Source organism: Sinocyclocheilus grahami, unplaced genomic scaffold (assembly GCF_001515645.1).
Source record: "Sinocyclocheilus grahami isolate Dianchi unplaced genomic scaffold, SAMN03320097.WGS_v1.1 scaffold252.1, whole genome shotgun sequence".
Lineage (NCBI taxonomy): Eukaryota > Metazoa > Chordata > Actinopteri > Cypriniformes > Cyprinidae > Sinocyclocheilus > Sinocyclocheilus grahami.
Window position 1 is genome coordinate 1,115,271 of NW_015505431.1, and position 23,952 is coordinate 1,139,222.

Below are 23,952 nucleotides of genomic sequence, written 5' to 3' on the forward strand. Positions count from 1 at the left end.
AAAACAAAGAAATAAGAAAAGAACAAAGAAATGTTTTCCTTATACTACTACTACTGCTAATGAGATTTTACATTTCAAATCTCCTATGAAATAAACAAATAAATAAAGTTAACAACAAAAGTAAATCAATAATAAAAAGTAATAAAAATGTAACAATAACAACAATAATATTTTATCTGGGGTTAAATAAAAATTCAATAATAAATTAAATGTAAATAACAAACAAAAAGTAAATAATAAATGAAAAATGTCAAATCTCATATGAAATGTTAAAAAATTAAAATAAATACAAATACATAGAGTTGGTGTTGAATAATATTCAATGTAGAAAATACATTAAATAACATTTAACTTTAATAAACAAAAACATTTATCTATTTTCTAAATTTTTATGCAAATTTACAAGTTAACTATTCATCAAATGTAATAATAAATTAATTTATTAATTTAAAATACATTTAAATTGATCAGAAAAAATAGTTTATTACTAACTACTAGCCAAAATATCAGCATCAACTAGCTAGCTACTTCTGTGACGGTTTTATTTAGCCGCGTCCATGTTACCCATTCTGGCTTAATGTTATTTTATTAAAACTTAAGATTTCATTTGAAATGTCATTTAATCTGACGTTTAAGGTTTATTGATAGAAATCACAGCATGTCCAAGTGTTGCAAAAAAATGCAAACCTTATATAAAGTAAAAAAAAGCAGTTTCTGAGGATCCTTTCACTGACACTTTACAAAATAAAAAATATATATTAAAAAAACAACAACAATAACAGCAACAAAAAACACTCTCAGTAGCTTTACCCCACGTTTTGTACGGCAATACAGTAAACAATAAATGAAACAGAAGAGTTTTTGATTACAGGATAGGATATTTCCATTTAAACTTTTAATTGCTGGAAGTGATCTCAATCATTTACAGGTCGAGTTCAACCATTCACATTAAAACGTCAACTTAAAAACAGCAGCATGAAATAAAGTAGTAGCTCGTCTATTTAAAAAAAACACAATCAAACAATAACTTACGAGAAGGTGCACAGACATGCCACATGCCTGGTGAGAACACGGTCAAATAAAAACTGTACACAATCAGTCTTCAGCAAACACTAGAAATCAGATATCAAGCACAGCTGGACTGATATTTCAGCGCTGACAGATTATGAACATCCTCACGATTTACAAAGAAGAAAAACCCAAAGTGCAGGTGTGCAAGGAATTGAGAGAGGAAGAGAGAAATGAGAAATCTGGGAAATTACAGATGACTTAGAAAACGTCATTCCAACAATCCCAGACACATCGAACATCCCAGTGTTAAATACCACAGACGTTTCTCCACACTATCCCTGTAAACACTCTCTCACGTTAAAGTTTTCGCCTTATTTCAAAGAACAAATATCGAAATCTTGAGAAGATACACATAAGATTGCATAAGACTATTATTATAGAATATATTATAACGTAAAATAAATGTAAAGTTGACCTGTATTGTATATACAAATACACTATTTAAAAAATGTGTGTTTTTGTTCTTGTTTTTAGCATAAATATTTTAATGAACATTTTTTCTCCCTAAGAATTCGTGCACACAGTTTTGCTTCTTAAGTAACTTCAATCATCAACATCAAACAATAATACAGATTAAGAACGTGTTTTATCCCAATCAGGACTAGTGAGCTATTCTAGACTCGATTACTATGATAAACAGTCTAACTGTATTAGATATTATTAGTAACCATTTCTGTATATAAAGTACATCCAGCGCATCGTAGTATACAACAGGTCCTCTCAGACTTTGTCCTCTGTCCTCAGATCAAAGACAAGCCTCCGGGAAAACTCGTTACTGCCCGTTCCCTAACATAATAAAAATGTAACAATAACAACAATAATATTTTATCTGGGGTTAAATAAAAATTCAATAATAAATAAAATGTAAATAACAAACAAAAAGTAAATAATAAATGAAAAATGTTAAATCTCATGAAATGTTAAAAAATTAAAATAAATACAAATAGAAAATACATTAAATAACATTTAACTTTAATAAACAAAAACATTTATCTATTTTCTAAATTTTTATGCAAATTTACAAGTTAACTATTCATCAAATGTAATAATAAATTAATTTATTAATTTAAAATACATTTAAATTGATCAGAAAAAATAGTTTATTACTAACTACTAGCCAAAATATCAGCATCAACTAGCTAGCTACTTCTGTGACGGTTTTATTTAGCCGCGTCCATGTTACCCATTCTGGCTTAATGTTATTTTATTAAAACTTAAGATTTCATTTGAAATGTCATTTAATCTGACGTTTAAGGTTTATTGATAGAAATCACAGCATGTCCAAGTGTTGCAAAAAAATGCAAACCTTATATAAAGTAAAAAAAAGCAGTTTCTGAGGATCCTTTCACTGACACTTTACAAAATAAAAAATATATATTAAAAAAACAACAACAATAACAGCAACAAAAAACACTCTCAGTAGCTTTACCCCACGTTTTGTACGGCAATACAGTAAACAATAAATGAAACAGAAGAGTTTTTGATTACAGGATAGGATATTTCCATTTAAACTTTTAATTGCTGGAAGTGATCTCAATCATTTACAGGTCGAGTTCAACCATTCACATTAAAACGTCAACTTAAAAACAGCAGCATGAAATAAAGTAGTAGCTCGTCTATTTAAAAAAAACACAATCAAACAATAACTTACGAGAAGGTGCACAGACATGCCACATGCCTGGTGAGAACACGGTCAAATAAAAACTGTACACAATCAGTCTTCAGCAAACACTAGAAATCAGATATCAAGCACAGCTGGACTGATATTTCAGCGCTGACAGATTATGAACATCCTCACGATTTACAAAGAAGAAAAACCCAAAGTGCAGGTGTGCAAGGAATTGAGAGAGGAAGAGAGAAATGAGAAATCTGGGAAATTACAGATGACTTAGAAAACGTCATTCCAACAATCCCAGACACATCGAACATCCCAGTGTTAAATACCACAGACGTTTCTCCACACTATCCCTGTAAACACTCTCTCACGTTAAAGTTTTCGCCTTATTTCAAAGAACAAATATCGAAATCTTGAGAAGATACACATAAGATTGCATAAGACTATTATTATAGAATATATTATAACGTAAAATAAATGTAAAGTTGACCTGTATTGTATATACAAATACACTATTTAAAAAATGTGTGTTTTTGTTCTTGTTTTTAGCATAAATATTTTAATGAACATTTTTTCTCCCTAAGAATTCGTGCACACAGTTTTGCTTCTTAAGTAACTTCAATCATCAACATCAAAGAATAATACAGATTAAGAACGTGTTTTATCCCAATCAGGACTAGTGAGCTATTCTAGACTCGATTACTATGATATACAGTCTAACTGTATTAGATATTATTAGTAACCATTTCTGTATATAAAGTACATCCAGCGCATCGTAGTATACAACAGGTCCTCTCAGACTTTGTCCTCTGTCCTCAGATCAAAGACAAGCCTCCGGGAAAACTCGTTACTGCCCGTTCCCTAACGAGCTCACGCGAACATCAAGCCTTTGAAGCTCGCCGCTGATTTAAGAGATCAGATTAGGCTTAGTCAAAAGGACAGTTCGCCAAAAATAAAAGTTCCGTCATCATTTGCTGACGTTTGTGTCGTTCCAGACCTGCATGAGGCTATTTCTTAAGGTAGAACACAAAAGGAGATATTTAGCCAAATGTCCAGGCTGCTCATTTCCATACAATGGGGAAAGGAGATTTCAAGCTCCAAAAGGGACACTAAAACATCATATAAATGGCCAATAAACGTCTAAAATAGGTTTTGTGAGAAACATACTGAAATGTAAGTTGTTATTTGCTAGCGTATGGCTTCAGAAAGCACATTAAATCGTGCACAAGTATGTTATCTCATTGGACGTTTAGGTTCACTGCTAGAAAACAGTGAAAATACATCAATCAGGGTTGAAACTGTTTATAGACAAGTCCCAAAAATGTTCAAGTGCTGCAAAAGTTGCAAGCCTTGCATAAAACGTAAAATAAAACATTTTGACCTCCTGAGGAAGATTTCGAGCTCCAAAAAATGACAACGAAGCATCATAAAAGTGGCTAATTATTACAAAACAGTCTAAAAATAGGCTTATGTGAGAAACACACTAAATTTAAGTCATAATGTGCTAGCATATGGCTTCAAAAACTCAATACATAGTGAATAAGTCTTATATTATGTCATTTGATATTGAGATTTACTGCTGGAAACCGCGAAGTCACACCAATCAGGGGTTTTCGTGTGAAACCGTTTGCTGCAAAAACAGCACGCCTCATATAAAATATAAAATCAAACAGTGCATATAACATTTCAAGCTGACAATGAAACATCATAAAAGTGGCCATTATTTTTATTATAAAATGTCTAGTCATAAAATGTGAGGTTTGTAAGGGAAACATATGAACTTTAAGTTGCTAGCATATGGCTTCAGAAAACTCACTATGTAGTGTCCAAGTCTATTTTTATGGTGCTTCTTGTCATGTTTTTGCTCGACAGAGATGGTCACCATCCGCTTTCACTGTATGGAGAAACTAGCATTAACTTCTCACGATAAATAAGTCAGGATTGGAACATAAAAGCGAGTAAACCATGCTCAAATCGTATGTTTTGGATGACTACTCCTTTAACCCCCAAACACAGTTTTGAACACAGAGATAACCGTTTTTAGCCCGATAGCGAGATCTCATAGTCACTGACGGACATGTGTTGGTGTCCCACCTTGCGAACGTTCTTGGCGTTGGTTATTCGTGCGGCGATCTCCACAGGCTTCTCTAAGTACTGCACCAGGGCTTGTTCGGTGAGCACCGAGGCCAGGAACTGCTCAAAAGTGATGGCCCAGTCCTTGTCGATGCTGGCGCTGTGAGGCAAGCCGCTCCTCCCATGATGCCCGGCGGCCGCTGAGCCGCTGCGTATGAGCACGGTGTCCTCCGCGATGTCCTCGCACTGAAGCTCGTGCGAGCCGGCGCTCAGGACGGAGTAGGAGGACACGGAGGTGTCGTCTTTGGTCTCGTCGTCGGAGATGAGCATGGCGGAGGACGTGGCCGAGTCTTTGGGTGAGGAGTCCTCCAGATGATGGCGCTCCTGCTTGCTCCTGCTCGGCGGGATGCGCTCGTCCTCGTCCTCCTCGTCTGTCCTGCGAGCCGGACTGCAGAAGAGCTTGCCCACCTCTCCCATCTCCAGCAGCAGGCTGGTGACCGTAGCCGTGGCGTGATACAGCTCCTGCTCGCTGGGGTCTTCGCTGAACATGTTATAGAGAGTCTTGCACAGCTCGATGAACTGACTCTGAAGAAGGAGAGACGACAGGTTGCTTTGGAAACGTAATAGGTTACAGATTACAAGTTACCCTATTCAAAATGTAATAAGTAGTGTAACTATTTCAATTACTTTATTACAGTAATGTAACTGATTACATTTGATTGCTTTTCTTCATTTAAATGTCTATTTTTTAAATTTTATAAACCGTTAATCATTTTCAAAAATGCTTTTTAAAGCAGGCAGGGTTAACCTTACAGTGGTACTCAACACTGATTACTGTCAGACTTTCGAAATCCTTCATCACTTGAATTAAGATAATAATTATTCATTTTATTTTTTATTTAAGCACAGCCACCACAACAACACATCTTCTTAAAATCATAAGAAATAGTTTAATAGCTAGGATACTGTTTTTGAAATCAAATCCTTGCACAGGAAACACTGCCATCTAATAATAACTTGGGGAAAATAACATTTAATTAAAAAAATAAAGCATATACATAAACCCAAATAGGAAAACAATCAGTTATTGAATAAGCATGTGTCATATTCTGTGTCTGAAACTCCTGAAACATTGGTGTCTCATATTTTAGAGCAGTCAATGCAATTTGGGAAAGAAATCAATCAAGAAAATATTCAGATGTAACCCCCTTTGTAATTGTTAACATTTTCATAAGTAACTGTAATTTAATTACACATTTTTTCTCAGTAACTGTAACAGATTTGTTTTGTAATTAAATTATGTAATTCTGTTACATGTAACTAGTTACTCCCCAACACTGATCATAACAGAGTCAGATTTTACCAGTGAATAAACAAACCTGCGCTACTTGTTTATTTTAAAATGAGTGCGGTCAAACGATTAATCGCGATTAATCGCATCCAAAATAAAAGTTTTTGTTACAGTAGTACAAACGTTACATTTTTCTTAAATATATACATGCATGTGTGTGTATTTATATATACATAACAAATATAAACACAAATACACACATATATTATGTACACAAAAACTTTTATTTTGGATGCGATTAATCGCGATTAATCGTTTGACAGCACTATTTTAAATAAATATTTTTTTCTATGATTTTATCTTTTTATTTGTATACTCTTTTGCTTCTTTTAGTTGATGTTGTAAAGTACTTTGGTCAGCTGATCATGGTTTTTCCTTCTGGAGCATCAGAGAGCATTTGAACCTTCTGTAATAGTTGCATTTGAGTCCCTCAGTTGTCCTCAGTGTTAAAAGATGGATCTCAAAATCATACAGTAATTGTTGGAAAGGGTTCAAATACACAGAAATGCTGAAAGACCATAGAATTTGTGGGACCTGAAGGATTTTTCTGAAGAACAGCAGGCAGTTTAACTGCTCAGGACAAACAAGGGACTCATGAACAACTATCACTAAAAAAAAAAAAAAACACAGCTGTGGATCATTCAGGTCACAACACAGTATTCAGAATCAAGGGGATGTAAACTTTTGAACGGTGTCATTTTTATAAATTCAACTATTATTTACTCTTGTGGACTAATTGTAAACATATTTTATGTGAAATATTCAGGTCAGTACTAAATAAACAATAACAAGCATTTTGAATGATCCTTCTTATTTTGGTAAAATAATTAACATTTTGCAGATTCTGCACGGTGTATGTAAACTTTTGACTTCAAATGTATATAAAACCTGAATTATATAAAGTTGTACCTAAAAAAATTCATTCAATTAAAAATAATCTATACTATTACTACTAGAATTAAATAATTATATATAATATTGTTTGTTACTATATCATTAAAAAAATTATTTCATATACATACTTGACAATATACATTAGTTATTGCATATTTGTTTTTTGTTTTTTTGTGTGAAATCAGAGAAACCATTATTTTAACCAAAAAAAGTAGAAAAAAAAGTTTGTAAAGTAGATTAAAAATATTTCAATGTAAAAACCAATATATACTAGCTATTTTTAAACACATTTTCCATTGACAGTTTATCAGGTTTATGTGAACACGAATTTAAATGATCTCTTTATTTAATTCACATTTTTGGTCTCATTGTGCAATGCACTACAAAGAAAGAAAAGGTTTATGTTCAGCCTCTGAAGTGACTTCTCTCTACATTTGATGAGTTGTGAATAGAAACTCATGTTGTTTTAATAGGAGCTACACTGATGAAGTAACTTAGGCTGGTCTCCAGAAGTACCTGGTTGAGTTTGGGCAGATCCTTCATGTTCTCTAACTTTGCTTTGGTCTCCTGGTTCCACAGGCGCATGTACGTGCGGTAATCTGGAGTGTGCATTTTCTTAACTACACAGAAGACAGAGTGTTGCACATTTAAACAGCTCTCCAACATCAAACATCAGCTCTGATTCAAAGAAGAGGATGTTTTCTCTCACCTTTTTCACTTTTAAACGTGACTCCAACAAAACCATCGTCCTTCTCGGCTCTGTTCTTTTGGTCGAGGCCTATCAACGAGAGGTCAAAGCATCAGCACCAGTGATCACAGTCTCTGGACTAGGCATCAAGCATCATTTTCACTGCAATTTCAGTGCAACAACCTATTTTGTATGGTAAGTGTGAGCATGCAGCAGTACCGCTGGAGGTCTCTGGGGTGATGTCCTCAAAAAAATACTGCGTAGCTTCACACGCCGAGTCGGGCTCCTCCTGCTCATGGTGCAACTCTGAGAACAACAAATACATTCAGTCTCTTCTAGAGCTCAGTCTATTTCAGGTAACACCACAAAATCACAAAACACCCTGAACATGTAACTGGACATTATAATTAAGCTGCATTTTCTTCAATCTTCTTTAAGGACTATTCTTTTGATTTGTTGGTTAAATTGGACCCAGACATGTTCGTAACAACGTAAAGTAATTGAAAACATCCGTCTTCACTTTCATTCCTGCTTTTTATCCGTATATCCGCTCACAAAAGAGAAACACAACTAATAATCTTACAGTTACCACACATAATATACAGTATGCATATATGTGCAAAGGCGAACAGGAATATGAGCAAGGACAAGTCTGAACTGCATTCATTTCTAGCACCATGTTAACAATGTTTCAATGTAACATTTTATTTTCTCTTTTACACCCACCTGGAAGTACGTGAATCTTATACAGAAATTTGAGTTTTTCCATCAGGTCACCGTGACACAGGACACCTACAATAGAAACCAAGTTATCAAGTTTTAAATGTGTACAAAAGCAAACAACCTCATACACTTTATGCAGTCTGAATTTAAATGTTTTTAAAATTTTTAAATCATATTCACATATGAATTTTTTTTTACCCTAGGGTCCACTTATAGATTTTTTGGTCATAATATAGCTTTTGACATTTTTACTTCTAAACTTATTTTACTTCCATAACTTAGTTTTATGGAAAGTCACCATAAAATCAAAATCAACATCTTATTTTTTATGGAATATTGCAGAGTTTATTATAAATAATTTATCAACGCACATCATTATTTTTAAATAATGCATGTTCCCTCATCATCATCTTTAACCAAAATGACTTTCCCTCCCTCTTGAAACAACATATCTTCTCTTCAGCAGTGATCCAACAAGACAATCCATTCCAGAAGGACAAAAATTAAATCCTGCCCTGCCTTTTTCTTGTTCCAGAAGCCGTTTTACTTTTTTTGGCATAAAAGAAAAATCGATAATTTTGACCCATACAATGAATTGTTGGCTATTGCTACACACATACCCCAGCAACTTAAGACTGCTTTTGTGCTCCAGGGTCACAAATATGGAAAGAAAAGATGATTGCAACTTCAAACATGGGATTGGTCATGATAAAGCGCACTCACTGAGGCCGCTGATGAACTCTCTGAAGTTTATGAGCGCGTCTGCGTTGTGGTCCAGCAGACGGAAGACGCGCAGGGCCAGGTCGTCGGTGTGTGTGCCGCAGGCCCAGGGGAAAAGCAGCGCAAACAGCACTTTGAACTGCTCCAGATCCATGCGGTACTGCTCCAGGTACGGCAGGCTCGGGTCGTGCCGGCTCATGGGGTTACTGGTGCTGCCCCAGTAACAGCTGGTCAGATGCTCAGCCTGATGGTCATAAATCATGCACAGGTCATAACACTCATGTTATACAGTCAATGGAGCCTGTATGTTTAAATGAGAATGCGCCTGCGATGGGCAGTGGTCACAACTAATGTGTTTCATCTGTTTTACTGTTTACCACAACAGACTGTATGATTTGAAGAGTAACTGGAATAGGGCTAGATGAGTTCAAAATTTAGGGTTCAGTCAAATTATTTAAGTACCACTTAATATGACTGAAATAAATAATCAAGAAAACAAGAAATTAAAAATAAAAAGAATGAAAATCATAGCATTTATAATAATAAAAATAATAATAAATGTAAAATGATAGGCACCATTATATATAACGACAATAATCTAAGTAAAACAAAAAGGAAAATAAAAGTATAATAATCATAACATTTTAATAATAATAATAATAATAAAATACAGATAAATAGGACAATCTCAATAAAAACAAAAAAGATAAATAAATAGCATAATAATATTTTATATTATACAGCGGGTAAAATAAGTATTGAACACGTCACCATTTTTCTCAGTAAATATATTTCTAAGGGTGCTGTTGACATGAAATTTTCACCAGATGTCGGTAACAAGTAATTCATACATTCAAAGAAAACAAAACAAATAAGTTCAGAAATTAAGTTCTGTGTAATAAAGTAGATACAGGGAAAAAGTATTGAACACATGAAGAAAGGGAGGTGCAAAAATGCATGGAAAGCCAAGACACCAGCAGAAATCTATCAGTAATTAGAAAGCAATCCTGCTCCTTGTCAGTGGAAATTAATATTAGTTGGTTCAGTCCCAACTGATGGCCTATAAAAAGGTGTCTCATTACCAACGTGTCACACAAGAAACATTTCATGATGGGTAAAAGCAAAGAGCTCTCTGAAGACCTTCGCAAACTTATTGTTGCAAAACATACTGATGGCATTGGTTACAGAAGCATTTCTATACTTCTGAATGTTCCAGTGAGCACTGTAGGGGCCATAATCCGGAAGTGGAAAGAACATTATTTCACCATAAACCAGCCACGACCAGGAGCTCCTCGCAAGATTTCTGACAGAGGAGTGAAAATAATTATCAGAAGAGTTTTCTAAGAGCCAAGGATCACTTGTGGAGGGCTTCAGAAAGACCTGGAATTAGCATGTACAATTGTTTCAAAGAAAATAAGTACAATAAGTAATGCACTGAACCGCCGTGGCCTGTATGCACGCTCACCACGCAAGGCTCTATTGCTGAAGAAAAAGCAAGTTGAAGCTGGTTTAAAGTTTGCTACACAACATTTAGACAAGCCTGTGAAATACTGGGAGAATATAGTCTGGTCAGATGAGACCAAAATTGTACCCTTTGGATGCCATAATACACACCATGTTTGGAGGTCAAAGGGCACTGCACATCCCCCCAAAACATCATGGTGTGGCACTGCCAAAAATCATATAATTGAAGGAAGGATGAATGGAAAAATGTACCGAGACATTCTTGATACAAATCTGCTGCCATCTAGCAGGATGAAGAAGATGAAATGAGGGACATTCCAGCAAGACAATGATCCCAAACACACAGCCAAGGAAACTCTCGATTGGTTTCAGAGAAAGAAAGAATGCCCCAGCCAATCACCTGACTTCAATCCAATAGAAAATATTTATGGAAAGAACTAAAGATTAGAATTCATAGAAGAGGCCCACAGAACCTTCAAGATTTGAAGACTGTTTGTGTGGAAGAATGGGCCAAAATCACACCTGAGCAATGCATGCCACTAGTTTCTCCATACAGGAGGCGTCTTGAAGCTGTCATTACCAACAAACGCTTTTGTACGAAGTATTAAATAAATTTCAGTAAGCGTGTTCAATACTTTTTCCCTGTGTCATTCCAATTTATTACACAGAACTTAATTTCTGAACTTATTTGTATTTGTTACCGACATCTGGTGAAAATTTCATGTCAACAGCACCTTTAGAAATATATTTACTAAGAAAAATGGTGACGTGTTCAATACTTATTTTACCGGCTGTATATATGATTTTGTTATTAATATTACATCATAATAATAATAAAAAAAAAATATATATATATATAAAATAGTAATAATAATAATTTAAAATTACTTAGTACGCACCATTAAATATAGGCAAATAATGTCAAAACAATACAGTTCTGTCAAGAATAACATTTATGAAATAACATTTATGATGATGATGATCAATAACATTTATGATGATGATGATAATAATAATAAACAATTATTTAGCAAGAACCAGTAAATTACATAACAAATAGCATGTATAATAAAAATAATAATTATTATTTTGTCATTTATATTAATTCATACAAATGATTATTATCATAAATTCAATAATAATAATAATTATTATTATTCATTTATTTTTTAAATAATAAAATGGTTTTACTCCAGCTAGCTGGCATCATTTTTTTGAGAAGTGCTATTTGCTGTTACTTTTCATTATTGCCATATGGAAAGCATCCTCTGATTAATAACCACTTTTATTCATTTAAATTAACAAGACATTTGGGACAGAAATGGCTTTTATCCAGATACAAGGAAACCCTCAGAGCACTTGCTGTGTCAATGAGAGCTAATGAATGTCCTGAAGAACTGCTTAAGATGAAGATACACGACTCTAATAAAAACTCAACCATCTGCAATATATTAACACACAATCCATCTCCTGCACAGAGGAGTCATTATCTTAAAATCACAGCACACTCGCTGTATAAATGCTACTGGCTGATTCATGACCTCATCTTGGGACTGACCTTAAAGAGTGTATAAAGCTCCTCCAGCTCATCGATGCTGAAGGGTGTCTCCGTCACGATGGTACGCACCTGCAAATCCAGTGGATGAGATATTAAACTCCCAGATCCTCTGACTGAGGGCTAATACTACACTAGTGTCAGTACGGAGAGTGTCTGATTACCACATTGCGTTTGGTGGTGTCCTCAATGGCCTGGATCACTCTCAGCCTCTGTTTGAAACGCATCTGCTCAATCACATCCGCCCGGATGGAGCCGAACTTCTGCAGATCACAGTGAACATCATCAAACATGCAACACCACACACACAACACATGAACACACTTTATGATATACAAGTTGAGAACTGGAGATGAACGGACCTCATAGGAGCTGCGCACCAGTTTGAAGATGTCCACCTCAGGATGAGGCTCCCCATTATCCGTCAGGAGAGAGTGAAGATGAGGGATTGGAGGAAGAGTGCTGTCCTTATTGGTCACGCTGTCCAGATACCTACAACACACACACACAAGCACACACACTCGTTTGAGTCAGCAAAATGAAGAAAATCAGCACCATCATCACGGTTTCATACATAGATCCTTCTATTCCATATATACTGTAGTATACTATAAATACACAAACATATATATACACTTTGTAGTACACTATATACACGTATACTACAAAATAGTCCCTTTGTAGTACACTGTATACACACACACACACTAGAGAATAATCCCTTTGTAATACACTGTATACACACACACTACAGAATAATCCCTTTGTAGTACACTGTATACACACACACTACAGAATAATCCCTTTGTAGTACACTATATTCGACAGTATAGTCCCACACTATAGACACACACATTACAATTTAGTCACTTTGTAGTACGCTACATACTAAAGTATAGTCCCTATGTAGTACACTACATACACACATACTATAGAATAGTCCCTTTCTAGTACGCTATATACACATATTACATTATAGTCTTTTTGTTGTACACTATATATTACCATATAGTCCCTATGTAGAACACTACATACACTACAGAATAGTCCCTTTATAGTACACATACAATACAGACTATATACACCATAAAGTATGCTACACACACTAAATTTGCAGGATACTGTATACTCTTATTTAGAATGTAACATATAATCATTTTGTGGTTCACATATTTTGCTTATAGATGGTGAATACTCACTACGCAGTATACTAGAAACACTAAATTTCCAGTGTACTGTATACTCTACTTAGTATGCAGCATATTTTCACTTTTCAGCACACAGCATTAGCAAACTGTGCTTACAGAGAATATACAGTGGGGAAAAAAAGTATTTAGTCAGCCACCAATTGTGCAAGTTCTCCCACTTAAAAAGATGAGAGAGGCCTGTAATTTTCATCATAAATAAGAAGTTACAGGTCTGTGAGAGCCAGAAATCTTGCTTGTTTGTAGGTGACCAAATACTTATTTTCCCGAGGAATTTACCAATTAATTCTTTAAAAATCTTACAATGTGATTTTCTGGATTTTTTTTTCTCATTTTGTTTTTCATAGTTGAGGTATACCTATGATGAAAATTACAGGCCTCTCTCATCTTTTTAAGTGGGAGAACTTGCACAATTGGTGGCTGACTAAATACTTTTTTGCCCCACTGTATACTCACTATATAGTATGCTATATTCACAATATTCAGCATTCTGTAAACTCATATAATCATATCGCATATAATCACACAACAAACATGGTTTACTTGATACGTAGTACAATACAAACTTAATTTGCAGTCTACTGTGTACTCTGTAGTATGCAGCATAAAACCACTTTGTAGTACACAAAAAACACTGCTTAGACTATATATACTCACTTTATAGTATGTTACATTCTATACATTTGCAATATACTGTATACTAGTATGTAGTATGCTAAATATAATTACCTCTCAACATAAACATGAACTGCTTACAGACTATATACTCACTATGTAGTATGCAACATTCACTAAATTCACAGTATGGTATATACTATGCAGCATACGACTTTGCAGAACAGTACATACTATATATACTTACTAGACAGCATACTACAACATACTCATTATGAAGTATACCACACTTAGTATGCGGTTCTCCTACCTGCCCAGGATGGTCATGGCCTCTCCGTCATCTTTGCAGCTCAGCAGCTGATGGATGTTAGCGTCGAGCACCGACAGCGCTAGCTGGAAGATGACCTTGATGCCCTCATAGAAGAAGCAGTCGACCACCACCACGGCGCTCTCGAAGGGCATGACGGAAAGGAAGAGCGTGAGGAACCAGGACAGAGAGATGGTGGAGATGACACTCAGCGCCTGCATGCAGTCGTACAGCTGAGGAACACAGACGTGAGCCAGCTCCTCGAACACACCCTGGTCCACCAAAGCACCTAGATACACACAAACACACTCAATGCTCACAGATCTTCCTGGATGTGTGTCATAGGGCACTATGAAAATGGTTTTATTTTTTCCCAAATTCACAATTAACTGAGATCATGCAATTCAACATCAATTTATTAAAAGTTTGAGAAAAAAAAAAACTGAATGAAATACTGACATTTTAAAATCTCAAATTGAAATCTCAAACTCAAACTCAGTTTTCCATTTAAAATGTTCTAGATTCTATTTTAACGGTTTAATTAAATCAAAACTTTGACAACTTAATCATTTATTACATATTTTACCATTAATAGGGCCTTATGAAAAACATTTTATTTTTTCTAAAATTCAGTTTTATTTTTCCTAAATTCAGCGTTTTCCACTTTAATTTGTCACGCTTTGCCTACTGTGCAGGAGATGAAGGAGCGCGGAGACGAAGGAGAATTAACATCAAAGGTCTTTATTCTTTCAAACAGGCAGACACACACGTAGGGAGAGGATAGACGACATTCAATAACGGACAAAGAAACTAAAACTGGAAACACTTTAAATACACAGGACTTGACGAGAAACACCTGGGATCAATAAACAATTAAACATGAGTCATGGAACACGTGGGGAGCAAAACAAGACACATGACTGACATTACTCTTCCCTCCCCGTTGATGTTGTGGGGCGCGTCCTCCCTAGTTCCCCCCCCCCCCCCCCCCCATGTTGTTTCTACGGTGCGAGGGCGCCCCGGGGGGGGGGGGGGGGGGGGAGTAATGTCAGTCATGTGTCTTGTGTTTTTGCTCCAGAGCAGTACACGTTCCAGGACCCATGGCAGATCAGGCAGTTCGGAGTGCCATATCGGATCAGGCAGACTGGGAAGCCATGACGGAGCAGGCAGACTAGGGCGCCATTGCGGAGCAGGCAGACTAGGGTCAGCCTCCGTGGTCTTGGCCTTGGCCTGGCCTCTACGGCCGGAGCCCTATTAACCCCCCCCACCCAAAAAAAATACTTAGGGATAATATCAACCCCTAAGGCCATCTGTGGGCCTGACTCGGGTACTGTGGCCGTCCCTGGGCTTGACTTGGGGACTGGAGCCCTCCTTGGGCTGGACGTGGGAACTGGAGCCCTCCTTGGGCTGGACGTGGGAACTGGAGACCTCTCTGGGCTAGACTCGGGGACAGGAGCACTCTCTGGGCTAAACTCGGGGACTGGAGCCCTCTCTGGGCTAAACTCGGGGATTGGAGCCGACACTGGAGCTGACTCAGGGGCTGGAGCCGACACTGGAGCTGACTCAGGGGCTGGAGTCGACACTGGAGCGAGGTCTGGGGCTGGAGCCGTCACTGGAGCGAGCTCTGGGGCTAGGATGAGGGCGGAGAACAGTCTCCTCATCCTCCTCCTTTGGTTAGAGGTGAACGGCGTGACCTGTGGGCTTGATATCGGAACGGCTGGAGGGCCGGAGAGAGCTGCGGCCGGCGGGCTTGACTGCGGACGGGTTCTGGCTCGGGGCCGGATGCTCTCCAGACACCAGAGGATCCCTTCCCTCCAGCTTAGTCCCGTGGTGTCTGGGAGGTCCACGGGGCGATGGTAATTGGCCCCATGCCAGAACAGAGAGTTGATGGTGGGGTCATCTAAAGTCATCGCCGTCAATAATAATATTATTATTATTTTGAGAACTACATTCTACACAATAACACGTGTGAAACAAAATTATTTAATTGGGTCATGGTTATTCCAATTTTATTTAATTTTAAATCATTTTATTTTGTAATATATTTATGCCTCAATTTCTTCAATTTAATAAAACAATTCTGCTCGTACTTTATTTAATTTTATATTTAATTTTACTATTAATTTATTTTATTTTATAATATATTTATGTCCTTTAAGACCTTTGAGTTTTTGTGTGTATCTGACAATAGTTTTATGAATTGAATTGGTGGAATACTGGTGACGTGACTCTCAGAGCAGCTCTGTCGATGAAGTTTGCGTTTATTTCCTCATATAGTAAGACGACAGATGCTGAAAACACTGTAAGCATCATGTGTGCCTGAGTAAGCGTGTAACAGATGAAACTGCACCACTCATTCACACAGATACGTGCAGAAGATGCAGATTTAATTATACACAGCAGTCTTTTGTGGTTTAATGTTCACCGATACTAATCCATGTGGTCATTTGATTCATTGTACACTGCTACTTTTCATTTATGCATCCAAAATCTGGTGGCTCGCTGATGCATTCGAGAAGCTGGATGATGCAGGAGCTCACCTACGACCCTGGTGTTGTAGTAGTCGGGAAGCATGCGCTCACATAAGGCCACCAGCAGCCAGAAGGCCTCTTCCTCTTTAGCGTACAGCAGCAGGACGGAGGTCACGATGTTCATGGCCTGTGGAAGACGACAGACCGGCATTATGACCAAGCTGTGGGTGCATTTATTGCAGAAGGTGTGTTGTTGTGCATCGTACCTGGCAGTAGCCGATGTTGGGGTTGCGGAAGGCGTATGCAGTGAGGACTCGACGCAGAGCAGCGATGCCCATCTCATTCTGAAAGGCTGGATGCTCTGGAAGAGAGCGGTGGAGGTCTCTCTCGATCTCCTCGGTGGCCAGATTATATTTGCCCATCGACTTCTCCACCAGATCCTCATAATAACCAGGATGAGTGGCCATCTCATTAATCGCCCCTGTACACACCAATATACACACTTAAACAACCAAACAATCAACTTATCAGCAGCACAAATTGAAAAAAAAATTATAATAATAATTTTACTGGGTCATGATGAGTTCAATTATACCAGTGGTTTTAATTCCTGCCCATTATTTTATTTTAAGTAAAGATTTATTTATTTTATATCATCACCAAAGGCTCTTTCTATGGCATGGACAAAATAATTTGATAATTCTATATATATATATATATTAGGGCTGTCAGTTTAATGCGTTAACTTAATTAGTTATGAAAAAATAACGCCATTAAAATATTTTAACGCAGTTAACGCACTGGCCCCGTCTGTACATCATCTTACATTTCATACAGTTGACTGTTGACAAATATGATGCAGGGCAAAACCTCCATAAATGCAGTTATGCCCTAAAATTCAAGATATTGGTGCAAAAAAGTGCCCTTGTTTGAGTTGAGTTTTTGTCTCATATTTATATCATACGATATCACACCAGCAGTGAGAGCAATATCAAGAGTGCTGAGTTTTTCTCGAATATCACGAGTTTAAATGTGATTTTATACAGCAGTTCAGTAAATAAGAAGTTGATATTGTGTTATATTTTAAACACAATATTATGTGTTGTTGCTCAATTTTGCAGAGAATATATTACCTTTAAAGTCACAGCAGAACTGTTGTGCGTCTCCGAGCAACACAGCAGTGTTTAGTTTCTGAATGAATCAATGATTCAAAGGCCCATTCATAAAGTGAGCCGTTTACTTCATTCCTGAATGAATCAGCCGTTTGAATAGAATCAATGAAGACATTTACCGCCACCTGCTGGCAGATTAATTTCTTATTTGGAGTATGGTTTCATGAAAATAAAAAAATAAAAAAAATAATACTAAGAATACTACTAAAAATAAAAACATTAAAGGGATAGTTCACCCCCCACCCAAAAAATAACAAAAATCTGTCATCATTTACTCACCCTTATGTCATTTCAAACCTTTCTTTTGTGGAACATTTTTGTTGGTAACAAAGCTGTTTTGGTTACCATTGACTTTCATTGTATGAACAAAAAATGTTTCTCAAATTATCTTCTTTTATGTTCCATAGTTTATGTTTGGCCGTTGTAGCCTAAATGTTTGTGTGTAATACATTTTATGTTGAATCAAAATAAATATATCTTTCTAAAGCTACAATTTGTAATGTCTACTTGATACTTTCCCATTTAATACAAAAATAATTTAAATAATCTTTTGTGTGTATTTTCAGTCAAATTAATTTTATTAGTTATTTTATTAATTAATCGACACATCATGTAATTAATTAGATTAAAAAATGTATCTAATTTTAATAGAAATGATGCACTGAAAATTCAATGTACATTTGATTACATCTTGCAACTTACAACCTGCTCATTGTTTCTGTATCACATTAGATACATTTCACTGAACTGTCTAAGATGATAATTAGATCACATAAACGTTATTGTCGACTATACTAGCTTCAATGTAGTGAGCAGCTTGGGCAGGTAATTCAACAGAGTAGTTTAACATAAGTTAACCACTTTAAATCATGGGAAGCTTGTAGCTTCGCAAGTTTCAACGTAACTTCAATCCCGTGATTTCATCATGTTGTAATGTTGCTAACGCAGAAAACTGTGAAGGAAAACAAGGCAGCTATTTGTTTACTACCACAGAAATGTGCTTGTGTAGTCATGTGTTTCAGTTTGTGCACTGGCCTAGACAGCTTTGAAGTGTGCATGTGTGACTCTTCTGAATAAGGCGCTCACATCTAACAAACAGGAAGCAGTGCTGTATTAGACAAACAGGTACGTGCGCTGAACCACAAAACAACCGCACAACAAAACAGGTGCATTAAAAGAGAGTAAACACCTTTCAACATGCCCAGGTTTTTGTTCCTGATTGCTAATGTCTAGGGCAGTGGCTGGTATTGCTTCAGGATCCAGATTTTACATGGAACATTAAGTGCTGATAATTGTTTCTTGCATAAAAGTACAATAAAATATGTTCTTAAAAATCAAGCCTAAAATGTATTATTGTTTTATTTTCATTATTTAAAAATAATTATTTTTTCAAAAAAATACGTATTACCATTTTATATATATATATACATACTGTATATTGGAAAATAATTGGCTGCATAAAATACATCATGCTCCACGCAAAGCATATTTAATGTAATCTGGGTCATACTTTCTTTTACTTTGCCTATTTTCCTAAAATAATGTTCTTAAAATCAAACAAAATGTATTATTGTTTTATTTTCATTATTTAAAAAAACTATTATTTTTACCAACAAAAAATATTTATTTATTTATTTATACATGCATACAATAATTGGCTGCATAAAAACCTCATGCTCCATGCAAATCATATTTAATGTAGTCTGGATCATATGTTCTTTTACCGCATATTTTGCTCACTATTTGCAGAATGAGGTTAACACAACTTGTTCATCTTGGCATCTATCTAATCTGACTAGCTTCAACCATGACAGATAAAAAAGTAGAAACTAATTGGCCACAGGCTCTTTGATATCAACAACACAAGATATCAGTAGACAGAAGGCGATAGGACTAATTATCTGGTTAGTTATTTATTGCTTGAATTGCTTGCTGTTCTCCCTCACTATTTGCAGAATGAGGTTAACACAACTTGTTCATCTTGGCATCTATCTAATCTGACTAGCTTCAACCAAATGACAGATAAAAAAGTAGAAACTAATTGGCCACAGGCTCTTTGATATCAACAACACAAGATATCAGTAGACAGAAGGCGATAGGACTAATTATCTGGTTAGTTATTTATTGCTTGAATTGCTTGCTGTTCTCTCTGCTGTCTGTGAGCCAGTTGTGGGATGCATGACTCACCAGAAAACAGGAGCCAGAGCTCTCCTCTCATGTTCTCCGGGATGCCCTGCAGCACCAGCTCTTTGGTCTTCTCCGTGCGGTACATACACACTCCCTGGCCGTATTCGGTGAAGTGATTCTTCCAGGCCTGCTCCTTCAGAAACTCTTTAGCCTGAAAACATGAGTATAAAGAGCACCACTCATCTGCTGTCCTGACTTCAGCTTCACAAGTGCTGATGTAGGAGACTCAGACTTTGAAAATAAGCGCTGGCAAAGAAGCGAAGCCAGTGAACCGTGAACTTCATTAACTTTCTATTCTCAAATTTAAAACGTGGTGCATTTAACGTATATAAAAGCTTCAGATTAGACAATCTTGCAAGCAAAATCCCCCCAAAAATGACTAGAATATTATTCTGAATGCCCAACGTATATATCTTTGCAAGATTTACATGCATTTCGCTCTCACGCATTGATACTGTGTGACTAAATTAACATAGTCTAGTAGTTTTAAAGCGAATGACTTGGATAAGCAGGTTTTCAGATCATTTGTTGCAGGGTCAGCAAAGAGAATGAATTGTACACGGTCTTCTCATCAGTTGCACTTCCTGTGTGTGTCCTACTTAAGTATCTGCTTTAACCACAACAACGCAATAACCTGCATCTGACTTCAGGCTTTGAACTCTGACTGGACGAGGTGCATTCAAATGCCCATAAACCGCACCAGGGTAAAACCTTTTTTTTGTTACTTCAAATAAAATCCATGTTAAGTGAAATAATATATGAAAATAATGAATAATAATAAATGCATATATATATATATTTTTGTATATTATAATATTTATATTATTATGATTATATTTACTTTTTTATACTATATTATTATACATTAATATTTAGAAATGATTATATTTTGTAATAAAATAAAATATAAAAATGCGTCGACATGCAGCACAACTTCGCTTCCAACGACTTGAGTTTGATTCCCGACTCGTGGTCCTTTGCCGATTCCGTTCCCCTCTCTTTGCCCTATGCTTTCCTATCTTATCTTCACTGTCCTATCAACAATAAAGGCATAAACCCCCAAAAACATAACTTCAAAAATAAAATAACTAAAACTAAATGAACTACAACTAATAATAAAAATGAACACAAATTACACAGACATTTAACAAAAATAAATAAAATGACAAAAATACAACTAAAATTACTAAAATTAAAATGAAAACAAAACATGTAATTTAAAATATTAAACAAAAACACTAAAACAACACTGAACCAAGATGCTGTGTTGTTCGTAAACAGCCAATAATTAAGCTCAAGAACTACGTAACTTCACATAAGATTCGTTTACTTTGACAATTAATATTAATTTATAAACACAAATATAACTATTGGTGTCTTCCTGTTGTTTTATAAAAGCAATAAGCCACTCAAGGTCATGTATGGCAAAGTTTTAACTGTTTTTTTTTAGGGGGAAAGGCAGCTCTTAATCATGGTAAAATCACTTTAATGCACAGCCTCTTACAGTATTTGACAGGACACATTTCTATTCTACTAATCCTGTTGATTTGTGAACTGAATGTACATCAGCTCCTGTGATAAAAGCACGATGCTGTGGTGTTTGTGATCAGGCATGAGGGAGCTGTACCAGTTTGGGGTTGAACTCCTCCGGGGACCGCCGGCGGTACATGGTCATCAGGGCTTGTGTCGCAGTGGGAACCCTGTTATCATTGAGATTGAACTGTCTGTCACTGTCTCCCTCAGAGCCGAGAGCGCTGCGCTGGGGACTACAGGACAAGACACTGCCCTGCTGAGAGGACACCTGCACACAGCACAGCAGAAGAGATGCATGAAAAATAATAATAATTAGACATATATTCTGTAATATGTTTTTTTAAAGAATCATTAAACATATTAAATATGACAGTAAAGACATTTATAATGTTGCAAAAGATTTATATTTCAAATAAATGCTGTTCTGAACTGTCCATTCAGAAAGGAATCCTGTATCTTCAAATGTGAAGCAGCACAACTGTTTTCAACATTGATAATAATCAGAAATGTTTCTTGAGCAGCAAATCAGCATATTAGATGATTTCAGAAGAATCATGTGACTCTGAAGACTGGAGTGAAAATTCAGCTTTGATCACAGGAATAAATTACATTTTACAATATATTACAATTGAAAATGTTTATTGCAATATATAAATTGCAATAATATTTCAAAATATTACTGTTTTTGCTGCATTTTTGATCAAATAAATGCAGCCTTTCATTTAAAAATACTTCAAAATCTTTTACATTTTTTTCAGGATTCTTTGATATATAGAAAGTTTAACAGAATCGAAATTATTGGAAATTTTCATGTGTGCTTACTGAGTAATTTCTTTAAAAAAAAAGAATATTAGTAATAAATACAAGTAGATTAATGCACAGAGCTGTTCCTACCTCGTCGTCTGAGCTGCTGAGGCTGCCTGTGATTTCCCGCTCAAAGTAGATTTTGGAGGTGGTCTGCTGCAGGAAGTCCGAGATCCTCTGCACCAGGAAGTCCCGGTCTTTGAGGTTGGCAAAGAGGAAGGTCATTTTGTTTTTGGTGCTGATTGACAAGGGGCTGGGAAGGACGTTACAGCTATCGGCTTTCTCAACGATGGTCACCTAGTGAAGACAGAGAGGGACAGGATGCACAACCCATTTTACTTCCACGAAGTGTAATCTTTAAAAATGTCTTTATGCTGCAGCAACTGACTGGATTGTGAAAGATGGTGGAGAATGCAGGATAAATGGTTATACATATTCAAATTTTGATTGTGTATGCTGTGTACTTATTCGAGTGTCATGTCATTAGTTTAGAGTGGAGCGGCTGGCGGGACGCACCTCTCTGAGCGGGATAATCAGACTGCAGACGGTCTCCTCTTTACTGGTGAAGCAGATGTAATTAGTGGAGACGAACATCTGTCCGAGGATGTGCATCTTGTTGAAGGGGGTCCATAGCGTGCAGTCTGTGTGACCGTCCAGTTTCTCGTCTTTCGGCAGGCGGAAAAGTGCCCGGTATCGCTCGCTTTTAGCCCTGGCGTCCAAATCCCTGAAGTTACAAAAACAAACATAAAATTGAAAAAGGCTGCTAAAAGTTTCCTAAACTCCTTTTAAATGCATATAGCGAACTAAACTCTACAATATTGTCACTTTACTATAGAATTGGTGGAGCTGTTCTGTACATCAGAGCATTAATCCTCTTAGTTTGCACACACGGTGTTCAGAGCGCTCTCAAGGAAAGCCAGATTTGCTCCTTTCAATTTCACACAGCTGCCAGACGACTGTTCGCTCCAAAATATAATCCTTCACTTTTTTGTATTTCAGCTCCCATTTTTAAGACAATTAAAATTATCTAATGAATTCGATAAGCAGCAGTTCAGTGACTGATCTGTCACTAAAAAAAATATTTCTTACTCAGCATTTTTTACTTTTTTTTAACAGTACAAATATCTAAAATCAGGATGCATTTACTTGAGAAGCTGTATTACTGAAAGGTATTAAGCCTTGTTTTCTGAAACAAATTAGCAAAATTAAGTGAGTTTATACTTAAACCTAGAAAAACAATCTGCAAATGGGGTAAGAAAAATAAACTCAATTTAAAAGGAAAACATGTTTTATTTTTCTTATCTCATTGGCAGATATTTATTATTATATCTTTATATATACTGCTTTATTATATACGTCATATCTTAAATAATTTCGCTTCTAAAGTAAATGTAGCTAATAAAATAGGCTATAAAATATAAATATAAATAGGCTATAAATATAATAATTAGTAAATAAAAACAACAAAAATACTTGTTTAGAAAACCATTTTTCACATCACAAG

At 36.0% G+C, this 23,952-nt stretch overlaps 1 protein-coding gene across 1 annotated transcript in view; it reads right to left on the reverse strand.

The window, feature by feature from the left end:
• Positions 1-3,997: 3,997 nt before the first annotated feature.
• Positions 3,998-23,952, reverse strand: part of LOC107598515 (TBC1 domain family member 9-like) — a 38,231-nt gene continuing 18,276 nt past the window's right edge. Inside the window, exons 6-21 of the mRNA XM_016289884.1 lie at positions 22,965-23,172; positions 22,539-22,745; positions 21,739-21,912; positions 20,112-20,262; positions 17,019-17,233; positions 16,822-16,939; positions 14,285-14,570; positions 12,517-12,646; positions 12,319-12,417; positions 12,158-12,226; positions 9,139-9,379; positions 8,419-8,484; positions 7,912-7,998; positions 7,714-7,782; positions 7,521-7,624; positions 3,998-5,344 (exon numbers count right to left, since the gene is read on the reverse strand). Of these exons, the coding sequence (XP_016145370.1) occupies positions 4,727-5,344; positions 7,521-7,624; positions 7,714-7,782; positions 7,912-7,998; positions 8,419-8,484; positions 9,139-9,379; positions 12,158-12,226; positions 12,319-12,417; positions 12,517-12,646; positions 14,285-14,570; positions 16,822-16,939; positions 17,019-17,233; positions 20,112-20,262; positions 21,739-21,912; positions 22,539-22,745; positions 22,965-23,172 (2,842 nt within the window). The 3' untranslated portion in view covers positions 3,998-4,726. The remainder of the gene's footprint in view (positions 5,345-7,520; positions 7,625-7,713; positions 7,783-7,911; positions 7,999-8,418; positions 8,485-9,138; positions 9,380-12,157; positions 12,227-12,318; positions 12,418-12,516; positions 12,647-14,284; positions 14,571-16,821; positions 16,940-17,018; positions 17,234-20,111; positions 20,263-21,738; positions 21,913-22,538; positions 22,746-22,964; positions 23,173-23,952) is intronic.